The sequence below is a fragment of the Zootermopsis nevadensis genome, unplaced genomic scaffold (assembly GCF_977971745.1).
Source record: "Zootermopsis nevadensis isolate Lab colony 2312 unplaced genomic scaffold, Znev_1.0 Znev_ptg000020l, whole genome shotgun sequence".
Classification (NCBI taxonomy): domain Eukaryota; kingdom Metazoa; phylum Arthropoda; class Insecta; order Blattodea; family Termopsidae; genus Zootermopsis; species Zootermopsis nevadensis.
Window position 1 is genome coordinate 2,304,502 of NW_028259152.1, and position 12,828 is coordinate 2,317,329.

Genomic DNA, 12,828 nt, shown 5'->3' on the forward strand with positions numbered 1-12,828 from the left:
TTATTTCATTAATGGTTCAAATATTCCGTTGTATGACTTGAGAGGCAATTGTGCTGGACGACCTCACTGTTCCAGAAGACGCAATTCCAAACATCTATTGCTCTGGGGTTCCACGTTACAATTTTAGTGAGAAATCAAAAGTTAGTGGGAAACTTTAAGATACGTGTACATTGGAGGACAATATTAAAATGGAGGATATGAAGTGAGAGTGTGGTTTGAACTTGCACGCGATCGGATTCGGTGGCAGACTTTTGTGAACACGCTATTAAGCTCCTGGTTTCATAAAAGCGACGAACATCTTGAACACATAACTAATTACAGTATTAACTTTTTAGGAAAGATCTGGTTACATTTAGATAAGTCGTGTTTTGAAATGGAACTTCGCAAAATAAGTTAATTTCCTTGTTGGGCGTTCGAATGCCTAGGTCGTGGGTTCGAATTCCACTCGAGGCAAGGATGTGCGTCCACGTTTTCTGTTGAGTTGTTCTGTGTAGGTAAGAGGTATTGCCACTAGCCGACCCCCACACAAGAAGTACTACCAAATGTAGAAAAAGGTTAGGAAAGGTGGCAAGAAAAATTGTTCACAAAGGCAAATTATCAAAGTGGGCGAAAGCATTTCGTAGCAATAGTGGTGATGTGAATGCCCCTACTGTGTGAATATTGATTTGATCAAAAATAATTCTGGATGTCTGGTAGAAAACTAATGAATCAGACGAAGTAATAATATTTGCATTATCGCTGTTATTGTGGCAGAAGCAGGCAAGTGTCCTGTGTGTCTCAGGCAGCGCTTTGACTTGCCCGAAAAGTAGGGCCCAACAAGCCAGGAAGACCAGTCCTACCACGCAGTTCTAGAATACCAAGGCGATGTACGCACCAACGACATTCACTTTATGGTTTTCGGGGTCTTGCCACTGCGTCATCATCTTTGTGGTTCGCCCTTCAGGGTAAGGATGGAAGCGACACACTTCACAACCCAGAAGACCAACATCGACATCTCCACCGCCTTGAGAAATCAGGATCTCATACAATTGTTAAAAACGTTCGCTTGTAATTGCGCGTAACTTCGATTTAACTCGCTAATGACACGAATTTTGCAGCTCCCATTGAGACGTATGGTGCATCGAAGTAAATATGCACATGTTTTCAACAACTCCACGCGTGGGATCTTCCCAGGCCTAGTGGTCACTTTCAGAATGCAGTCCTTCAACATTACACATTCGGCTGTGATATGATGCAGCACATTACGTATAAGATCATGTTTATTACAGTAACCGTGTTACAGAAGACTGTTTACGATTAGATCCATATCCAGGAACATGGAGGACGGACAAATTTGTTATTAGTATCTCCATCTGGCAACGTGGAACTGAAGATGTTGCTGCTGAAAGGTTCACGGGGTCATCATACTCGCCTTGTCGGATCGTCTCCGCCTGGCGGAAAATCAGCGAATCACATTTCTTCATATGACCAGCTGTTGGCACTAAGCTCCACATAGCACCTCGTCTGAGAGGAAAGGTAGAACGGCTTGTTCTTCGAACACACCCAGGGAAAGAACCAAGTCTTTAAATGTTCTTCGTCTAAAGACCTGTTTCCTCGAACGTCGTTTCATGAGTTTAAATGGAACGCATTACGGAATCTGTTTCTTTTTTTCACTGTACATTCTAGACACTGCTACGTTGTGATGTTCACAGAAACGGCTAAATGATATGAAGCACATGATTCGCTACTGTGCCCTGTGTCTACGTTGCGTTGAATGAGTGACAATTTCGTTGCAAAGCGTAGTGGTATTTTTTTTTAATATCGTCCTTAAGCTGAGTGTTGCCGGGAAATGCCTTGCACTTCCAAGACATGTTACCCCTTCTTAGAATGTTATAATAATAATATTATAATAATAATAATAATAATAATGTATTATTCTATGGACTTGTTTTCCATCGTTAAGAGAAAAATATGAAGACTCTTGCCTTAAAGAGATTGTTTAGATCACTTACCAGTAAGATCGAGGTGTTGGAGATTCGAGCATCGAGCGGCGAGGTCAAAGAGAGTGGGGTTAGTCACGGTATTGCACCCGTGCAGCTGCAGGTGCGTTAGTTCTGGGCACCGCCTGGCCAAAAGTGTCAGTCCTCGATCCGTGACCTTCGCCCCGTCGCTCAGAAACACACGTTCCACGTTCGGACACGCACCGGTCCGTCCCTGTCCACAAAGACGCCTGAGAACTCCACGGACAGCCCTGTCACCACACACGCCCTCACCGCTCAATTTGATTGTTCTCCACAATCTTGGTTCCCAAGCAAGGTGTTCCCACCGCCGACACACTCTTGCGCAGACGCACAGCTCACTACTGTCCAGCCACGAAAAGATCTTGATCACGGCTTCGTCCGGCAAGCGATCAAACGGCGAATTCTTCGAGTGAAAACGTTTCCCTTTCAGCATTGCGCCTGTGTTGGGGGCTTCAGCTCCAGCTAAGGGAAGAGGAAGTATCGGGGGGTGGGGGTCAATCCAAGGTCCAGGAGTAGATGGCCCAGGGCTTGGAGATACCAGAGTGTGGTAACCCTGGTCTAGAGACGGTGAAGAACGCCCAAGTTTGTGATGAGAACTGTACGACTGATCGTTCGACTGATGGTAACACTGAAGATGGTCCAATGTTGGAGAAGACGCTCTCGTCAATGCCGGAGAACTCCGGAGCTGGAAGCCACAGTCTAACGGTGGAGAGGTCCGCCCAAGAACGTGGTAACCCTGTTCCAGATGCTTATAGCCCTTCTGGTCCAACTGGGCAGGGGATCCTCTGGCTGTGGTGCAATGGTAGGCCGACGGGTCGAGGTGGTAGCTAGCTACCGCGACGCTCACAGTGGGTGTTTCCAGTGGCTGAAGAGACTGTTGGGAAGTGGAGCCGCGGGACATGCGGTAAGCAACCTGCGAGTCGATGGAGGGTGACGCTCGGCCCAGCTTGGCCAAAGGGCATACCATGGGTGAGAGACGCCCCAGCAGCGCGACGGCGGGGCGGGACGACGGCGGCGGCAGCGGCGCGGGCACATGCTGTGCCATGACGGCGCTCAGCGCTGCCCCTGATGCGTGCCCCCTCGCCTGTCACTACTCCTGCTGTCACTGCTGGAAGACAAAGGAAACCGTTCAGAACAGAATTATCTGCCCACCCAGCTGTAAAGTGAATGAAACAAAGATTGTCCTAGAGGGATATATGGCGAGTGTGAAGATGGCTATCTTCTTGGTTTAGCGCGATGTAGTCTCTTATAACTTTACAGACATTTCAGAGGTATTTAGCTTGCTCATCGTCTTGATGTAGGATGCAGCAAGACGTCTGAAACGTCGATTAAACTAAATCTGAATTTGGACGCAAAGTTAAGGCCCGCTTGTTCAAGAATTATTGGCGGCTATATTCATCAACTTTTGCTTCCGCCAACAAATTTTTTAAACAGTTTCTGTCCATCCTCATGTGTTTTTGACGTTTTTGCATGAACAGAGGAAAGTACTGGATGCTGGTGAGCGAAACCCACAATAAAATCTTCAAGAAGGAGTTTTATGGTTTTAGAAAACAAGCAAAAGTATTTAGCTAAAGACGTCTATCCCTTGGTTTACAGCTCCGATAAGGTTAGTCCATCACTCAAAGAAGGGGTCTGGTTAGCCACTGCTTTGTTTAGCAGCACCTGCCAGTATAATACGCATTCTTGGAATTCCTACAAATGTCTGTCGTTCTCAAACCGTAGCCAATTCTAACACAGATCTCGTTTAAAAACTCTGTAATTTTAAGAATTCATTCCTCTTCACGTAAGTAGAATTCGAACTCGAAAGTTGTAATAATCACAGTCTGATCAGGATTTGTGTAGAGTAAAGAAAACAGACAGAAAAGTTGCCTGCGTTTAATTACTTTTAATTACTCGCCACTCTATGAAGATGCATTGGGCAAGGGACATCCAGCTACACGAATTTTTTAACCTCGGTATTTTATAAAGGTGAATGGCTACACTGACAGTCCAGCCGTTCCGCTCAGAAAAATTATTAACAAATTAGAAGCTAATAATGTTATTACCTAAAATGCGCGAAATTTTAAGAAATACCTTTTCAGTTTTTCGACAGAAAAACATAGAATAGTAATTTTACGCCGCATAAACCTTAAGAAGCTAACAGTCCCTTAGAAATTAAAACAAAATTCCCATCTTTTTTTGGGCTCGGTGTGCTTATACAAGCCCGCCACAACTTGTCCCTACCCCGAGTCAGTGAAATTCAGTGCACACTCACGTTTTGTTTCTTTAATGTCCGGTTATCTTCCCATCTACTCCCATGTCTCCAAAGTGGTCTCTTCCCTCCAGGTTTTCGGACTAAAATGTATGCATTTCACAAAACAGTATCGTAAATCAGAAAAGATGTTTTTACGTTGAGTACAGAGATAATGGAATCTTGTCAGGCACGTACGAGGCAGGGCTATCAACATGGACAAGACAAGCTGTCACAGAAAATTAAAACTGATGTACTAGATACGTGGGCAGACAACGGCTGCTGGACACAAAATGCCGTGTATTCTAGAACTATGTAAGGGGCGGAGACTAGAATCGAACCAGAGACTGCGAAATAACAAATGAGAATGAGACGTCAGAAGTGAGAACAGATGGATGTCAAGGCGAGGCGTTAGTGGAAATGGACAGACAAGAGAGAGGTGTGGCCACGCGTTGCTCAGAATTCGAACTGCGTCCCTTGAACGATAAATTGTCTTGCCCACGTTTCTGTGGAAACATGCTTATTGTGCCAGATTATATGTGTTATATCTTTATATTAATGGACTATAAATCATAAACTCCCGGGTGGAAAGAACAAAATAGATGTTCAGTTCCGTTTATATATCCTTGCAACTCCAAAATGAAATTTTGTATCTTTCTTTTATATTCTCTCACCTATTTCTGGTTATTAACCAAGTGGCAGATGCAATGTGGAGGACAGCTCGACCAGGAGACTGAATCGTGACGTACACATTCCTCGGAACTTTACATCGACGTCATTTGTACGGTGTCATCCAGACTGAACTTCATACAGAGTAAACACAAACTTACGTTGTTTCTTCCCTTCTTATGAAAATAGGAAACGAAGTTTACACTCATATAAAACTTGTTTAACACATTTTTTTACCTGAAGGACGAGCGAACAAAGCCTGGGAACTTTCTAATAAAATTACGTTTTTTCGCCGTCGGCTTCAAAAAGTATAGTGCAAGCAATTAACTACCTTGTGTGTGGGTTCTCTGTTAGATAATTGTGCTCATGTTGAGCTTTGCCATAAACAACAATACTGTCTGATTGTGACGTTGCCACATTGATTCGCAGGCGTAATTCTTTACCAATGGCCGACGTGCCCGTGTCAACAGTACGTGGGCTTCTAGGACGCCCTTAACAACATGCCAGACATAAGTACCGTAATTCTATTAAAATACTAAATTAAAGTGAGCGACAGCCAACTGAACAAAGAATAATCCCGACGTCCTCAGCACGAATGGACCTCGGATATTTACTCTGTATTTCGGATGTGAATTCCACTGAATCATTAAGATTACTGCATGTGGTCTCTGGACCACTGCCTACGTTAGTAGCCTCTGACATCAGATGCGCTACAACGATAATCATATTTTTCCGGCTGAGAAAATAAAATATCCATATTCAAACAGAACGCGTAGTTCAGCGTCGTTCAGGAAACTTAAGCGGACTAAGCCAGGGTCCGAACTAGTGTACTTAAAAATATAATTAACTATTTTCTTACATTTTGGTCAGCTATGTCTATACACACAAGCCGGGAATCCATTCAGAATGTCAATGTTGGTACTTACGTCATCCTCAACCGTCCTACGCCACAATTGAATTTTAGACAAAACGCGAGTATACGGTGAAAGAAAATGTCTTGTTACATTTCAGTCACCCGTCCCACCTCGGCCACCGAAGATAAAAAATAAGGAAGAAACAAGTTTGATTGCCTAGCAGATTAGAGAACATTATTGGTATTGGAGATCTTAATATCGATAGATGTAGCATGATTTGTAAGTCTGCGTGCTCTCTTTGCACAACGTAGGCAACATAAAACAAACGTGTAATGTGCAAATCGTGTCGAGCTTTTTCTCATGTTCCACTGCGGAAAGCACTCGCAGGATTATGAAGAAATATGTGAGATTTCAGGTTCTCACGGCGACGAGTATTAAGATGTCCGTCTTCTAAGTCAGTGGTATTCAACCTTTTTTGTTCGCGTACCCCCAGATATAATTTCTCTTCAACTTTGTACCCCCAAAGTTTTTGGTGTATAATTCAAGTTATACATAGTATATAATCTACATCTAAAATAAATTAAATAAATTACATTACTGATTATTCAGTGTTCATCATAAAATAATATATATATTTAAATTTCACGTACCCCCAGGTTGAATACCACTGTTCTAGGTTATTACGCCGTCTAATCTGATGGAGGTTTACTGTCGATCAGAGGTACGTACTGGGCTATAAACCCTGATGATGGAGGCAGTAAGTATCTCTGAAACGTCGGTAAACGTCTACCAGACTACACGATGTAGCGGCTGTAACGACACTTGTCGTCATGAATAAATATTATTTGGTAAAGGGAAGAAAGTTCTGCACTAAACGTGGCAGAGACTTTAATGCTGGTTCATATCTGTTCGTTTTTCATTCAGAATAAATCGAACATTTGTCCATGTCGGTCTCTTAGAACATTCTATTACAATTTTCAGAGATGCATACCTTGTTAAGTATTCACAAAAACACACACATTTATCGCCGTTTGAAGTTCGTAACCTTCAGTTCTGTATGCCATCTTTGTATTTGGGTCATTCACCTGTCTATACTAATACACAGAGTGCCACGTTAGTTTGGTTCATTCACAGTTCATTAGTCGTGTCTTAACAAAAATAAAAAAATCAGGCTTTAGGAACGTTAAAATAACTCCTGAACTCTGAGGTTCTTCAAACCAATGATCAAGTCATCATAAATTATGTTCTCAGCGCATCTAGTCTGAGCTATATTTAAGCCTAAAGGTAATGTAATCATAAAGTCTGATTTACTTTTATTTGGGAAGGGGGGGCGAGGAGGTGAGAATTAAATTAACTAGCCGCGAGATATTACAACACGAAGGTTCAGTACCGCTAATTTTGCGGTCCGTTACTTAACTGATCTTCAAACAATATTTTTCTTGAAATGCCTGTCTTCTGGGCTGTAGTGCCGTGTAGTCTGGTAGTAGTTTCAGAGGCGCTGCCGCGTAACTCAAACTTTTATTTTTACTCCAATTTGAAGACGGTTTTAATTCCAGTAACATTGACTCAACCACAGCTCATTATTTCCAAGATGACACTAAAGTTGGAAAAATCATTTTTAGATATTCTGTAGGACGCCGTTGCAGTTTTCCCGGGACAATGCAGCCTTGTTTGCTGTGGATACACCACAGACAGTTCACCTGACGGCCTTGAAACTCTATCTATCCAGCATTATTGCACATGCCTAACCCCGAGAAAAAAGCCAGTTCGCCACTCCAGGGAATATACCTACACGGCTACAACCACATTTGTTACACAGAAAATGACGGTACACAATCCTTCCTTGGATTTCTCTGTAGGGATGCTGCAGACATCGATATTTCACGTGGAATCCTCAAAGGTGATACCTTACAAATGCGTGTGTAGAAACTATATGGCTTTTCCCCGATGAAATCAAAACAATGTTTTCAGTAGCGAATGCCAGACGACTAAAAGTAATGCTTTTGTTATTTAAAAAACTTAGTATTGTAGTACAATTGTTGGAGGGATTTCATAATATTGCATTTCCACTACCTGACTTTTAGAACAGGATTCGACGTTGCGTCCAAGCGTGTGTCAAAATCACTTGGGTATTGTGTTAAGAAATATTCCAAGCTTCCTGTTTGTACACACTACTGAATCCGTCTGCCTATCAACGTCTGAAGCTACCATAACCCCCACTTTAAGCGTAATTAGTGCCTTATTTGTATTTCCACTATCGAACGTGTCTAAATCTTCTCTGCCTGCTAGTGTTGAAATCTCGTGAGCTTTATAGTTCCTTCTCTGAGTTGGGCTTAGCAAAGTTCTCTACATCAAAAGCTCTACTGAGCGTACGAGGTGCGATCGGAAGGTTTCCAGACTGCGCGTATAAAAACCTGTACACTTATCTCAGGTATTAAATTCATCTATCACCCTCGAAGTAGTTCCCCTGGGAGTGAACACAACGATCCCAGCGCCGCTGCCAAGCCTGGAAGCATCCCTGGAAATCTTTCTTTGTCAGCCTGTCAAGCACCATCTGCGATTCTGCCTGAATGTCTTGCCAAAGACTCGCCAAAACGGCTACGGAAACCTATGAAATGCTAAAGCAAGCATTTGGGGAGTCCGCAATGGGTCGTGCACAAACTTTTGTGTGGCATTCACGTTTTAAAAATGGCCGAACCTCTGTCGATGATGACGAGCGTTCTGGACAACCATCTTCGAGCACAACGCCCGAAAATGTTACGAAGATTCGGCAGGACATTCACGAAGATCGACGTCGTACCATCAACGACTTGTGCGACATTGTTGGGATAGGCTATGGGACCTCTCAGCTGATTCTAAAGGAAGAACTCCACATGCGACGCATCATGACAACGCGCCAGCGCACATCGCCCTCAAAGTTCGGCAGTTTTTGGCCTCAAACACCATGGCCGTCATCCCGCACCCTCCTTAGCTCCGTGTGACTTCTTCCTCTTCCCAAAGATGAAAATTCAGCTAAAGGGAAGGAGATTTGAGACGATAGAAGAGATTCAGGCAGAATCGCAGATGGTGCTTGACAGGCTGAGAAAGAAAGATTTCCAGGGATGCTTCCAGGCTTGGCAGCGGCGCTAGGATCGTTGTGTTCACTCCCAGGGGAACTACTTCGAGGGTGATGGATGAATTTAATACCTGAGATAAGTGTACGGGTTTTTATACGCGCAGTCTTGAAACTTTCCGATCGCACCTCGTATCAAACTCTCTCGTATCTCTCCACACATTTTTAATACAAAACACGTTTGGCACTAATTTTGATGGTATGCAGCAGAATTGCAACTGATTACAGTCTGCGACCTGGAATAGAAAAACATTCCGGGCTTGCTATATTATCCATAAATCTACGTCTATGCTCTTTTGTTATCATTATTCTACATTTTAAAAACAACTTTGCTGAGGCACTACATTCTCTTATTTCATGTTGAACACATACACACACATTAAAAGCGCTTTATGCTTTATGTTTTATGCTTTATGGCATATAATCGTACGTCTGATGGAGGCGCGGGGAAGAGGAGGGCGGAGTTGGGCATGTTTCATGAGAGCGCTTACCAGGTATCGCACACTTCCATCTCACTGCAGCATCCCGATAGATGAGAGACCGGACAGTCACGCACAGTGGCAAGTTGACTGCAGAACGCATGAATTGAGACTCATGTTGTGGGGAGCCTAGTTTCTTGTTGCGAACTATTATAAGTGAAAGCAGAGACGTATGTATGGCGTGGAGGGCTGGGTATAGACAGTTTCCGTTGATGGCTCAGCTGATGTATAAGACATGACATGTCTCTTTACCCTTTCTACCATAATATTCTCGTCCCATGCTTGGCCTTAGAAACGAGAAGAATATCAGAGAACGTTAAGATATGTATTAATTACATTATCAAGTTCATTTAGAGGCAAATGCAGTCAACGCCAATTTCCGTGAACAAAACACAGTCAATATTAAGTAGATTTAATAAGCAGTAGTTTTGTTTCAGTATCGAGACTGATTTTCAAGTTCTGAACAATCACTACTTGCATTGTTTTACGAATTTAAATATTTAGCTTCTTGTATAAACTTATATTTGAAACTGCTGCATTGAAATGGAATTGAAAATTGAACGCAGCCTTGTCAATTTCTCTTTTCTTCATGAACATGGCTGCAACTGCACTTTTGTTAAACTGTTTCTTTTCTTTTTTTTGTTTTCCTTAAGAACAGCTGGTCTAGGCGGAGTAAACAAAGACCCGATGACAGAAGCAGTAAGCACATCTGAAACGTTCGATTTCTACCAAACTGCACGACGTAACATCTCACACTGTATTTATTTTGCAGTTAGTCCTGTGCGCTGGAACTTTTGGATGGACGGAGTTCAATTCCCCTTCATCGCCACGTCAGGCACCCAACCATCCTCCTATCCGATGGTTAACGGGAGCTCTCTCAAGAGGGTGAAGAGGCAAGAACATGAAACTCTCCACTCAACTGAACCTGAGGTAAGCATGCACAAAATGTTAACCCCCAATTTACTGTATACTTCTTCGTGGGGTAGAAACCAGACACTGTGTTTCCTCTAACTAATCCACGGGGCGGTAACTTTTTTTTAAGATAGTCAAGAAATTGCCCGGCGTTTATGGAACCCGATAGTTCGCCCCCTTATAAAAAAACCCTGCTAATGGCCCATATAGTTAGCTTGATGAATACAGCTCTCCCAGCCTATTTAATTTAAATCAGCTTTAATATTATCCTACCATCTACTCATATGTCTCGAAAACAGACTTTTCGCTTCAGGTTTCCGGACAAAATTTTGAGTGCATTTTTCATCTGCTACATAGGCATATTCCACAAATCTTAATCACCGAATCTAATTGCATGACATGTGAAAGAGACTTCAGAGCAGTGGACACAAAATACATTGAAATGGCATAAATATTATTCTACTTCGCTTGTGGTGTAGCCATCTAAATAGTATTTAAAAGTTCAGTTTCTCCCTCAAAGAATATACAACTCGTCTCTATTACATAGAAAAGGCAGTTAATGCTGTTTAGCGATAATCGCTGTTTACTTTGAGAATCATACAAAACCCATAAATGTAGAATTTGGGCAAAAATGCGGGGTCACTGAATGTTAAAGTGGGTGATGCTTCGGTCCATACGCTGCCAGTCGTTTGAAGGGTTGAAGCCAGATGAACCCATGCTGAAGGGTGAGAATGGTAGGGGTGGCTGTAAATGTTCCTCGCCTCTCACTACTAGAGGCGAGTGGCATGACCACTTCTTTAGACCAGATGCCTGCCAACTTTTGGAAGGATTAATTTTAAGCCGTCCGAATTGTCGATCAGGCCACTTGTTCAAGTAGGATTTTACAGTAGACCTATAACTAAAAGATGGCTTCTATGAAATCGTTAATTTATAATCACACTTTGGGCCATCATTAAATTAGCGAGTCAGAAGAAACATGCCTTTTTTTTTCTAAGTAAGGCTCTTTTCCTGAATTTTCCACAGACAAGTACTTTTATTAATTCTTGCGAGCACTTACGAAAGAAACCATGAGGAGCTCGTCCATGACAGAATTCTCACATTAAAATGATCATCGCAATGATTAAAAATTCAAAACGTCCGGGCCCAATATGAATTCGAACTCAAGACCTCACAGTTCGCTCTCTCTGAGGTAGGATACTCTCCGCAACTGTCAATACCCTCCTCCTGGCTGGAACTGCATGACTCACCGCCAAACGCTACAAGGTTTTTCCCGATACGAGTCAAGTATCGCTCTATAAAAGAATAAAATCAAATTGATGCCTTCGCAGTTCCTTCCGGGAGATGGAAAATTACGATTGCAATCAAATTTATCAGTGAATGAACTGTAGAAAGAATAAGAAAGCCAAAAACAACGACCGGAGGATTCTTCCCGCAGCTTGTCATGACAGTAACTAGGCAGACCGCTAAAGTTTTAATTAATTTTCGTCGTAAATGAGGTTGAAGGAGGATTTTCAGCAAGGTATTCTATCTGTATTATAATTTAAGTAACAACGATCAAGTTGTAACTATGAGAATGTGAACTATCTACTCCACTCAGTTATTATTTCACTTCATTTTTACATCAACAGTGATTTCCGTGTTCCTGCAAATAGTTAAGTTTTAAACAGACTACAGATCAGCAGAAACATAAATTCGTTCCAACATTCTACGATCAAAGTATTAGTCGTTCGCTCAGACATGAGCTATGGATCGGCGCGTAAGGGAGGGTACTGACGCTGTCTCCTAGTGATAGTGGGGAACGGAGGAGAACACTTTTCTCTGTACTACTGAACACAAAAACATCAATGCAGACTGAATTACTTACAGCGGCTGAAGATATTTTACAAAGCTTCTATTCCACTTAATTCCCCATCATCTTCTTCTGCATCTTCTTCCTCCCTCTCGTTTTCCTCACTACTGCTACAACTGTTGGTATCACTGCCATCTTGTAAATTAACTGTAATTTGTTCCGAAATGTCATCAAGAACAGGTTCCAACCGCAAGTAATTCTGTTCGCACTGACGGGATTTGTTGCACCTCGAGGTCCATTCTTCCTTTGTGATGCTACTAAACTTTTCCTCAGCTAGTTTCATAGCATCATCTAGACGGAAACTGACATTCTTTCTGGCGACATATTCTTTGACCAATCCCCATATCAGTTCAATCGGATTCAGATCTGGATGATATGGCGGCAAGCGAAGGGCAGAGTGGCCATGTTCAGACAGTAGAGCGTCAATTTTGAATGTTTTGAATCGTGGCTTACGCAGTTTAATTAGAGAATACAATTCGGGCTTACACATTCCGTCACTGAAAGGAATGCTACGATCTGAAAGCCAGTCGATCATAGCACTTTTTCGAGATGAAGAAGTTGGAGCCGGATTAAGTTGTACGTTATGGTAAGCTGCATTGTCCACTACTAATACCGAATTTGGTGGAAGGTTTGGAATTAACTTCGTTTTGAGCCATCTTTCATAGTTGTCAAAATTCATATCATGATGATAATCTCCAGATTTTGTCCCCGATTTAAACATTA

The 12,828-nt window shown here is 42.4% G+C and overlaps 2 protein-coding genes across 4 annotated transcripts in view; one reads left to right on the top strand and one right to left on the bottom strand.

The window, feature by feature from the left end:
• Positions 1-12,828, bottom strand: part of LOC110840527 (uncharacterized) — a 57,968-nt gene that overhangs the window by 10,317 nt on the left and 34,823 nt on the right. The window contains exon 2 of the mRNA XM_022085623.2: positions 1,992-3,108. Within this exon, the coding sequence (XP_021941315.2) occupies positions 1,992-3,045 (1,054 nt within the window). The 5' untranslated portion in view covers positions 3,046-3,108. The remainder of the gene's footprint in view (positions 1-1,991; positions 3,109-12,828) is intronic.
• Positions 1-12,828, top strand: part of LOC110840522 (PMS1 protein homolog 1) — a 104,158-nt gene that overhangs the window by 3,198 nt on the left and 88,132 nt on the right. For all 3 annotated transcript variants that reach the window (XM_087352000.1, XM_087351997.1, XM_087351998.1), the window contains one exon: positions 10,117-10,274. Coding sequence is in view for 2 of the 3 variants with exons in the window: in XM_087351997.1 (XP_087208123.1) it covers positions 10,143-10,274 (132 nt within the window). In the remaining variant the exon portion in view is untranslated. The remainder of the gene's footprint in view (positions 1-10,116; positions 10,275-12,828) is intronic.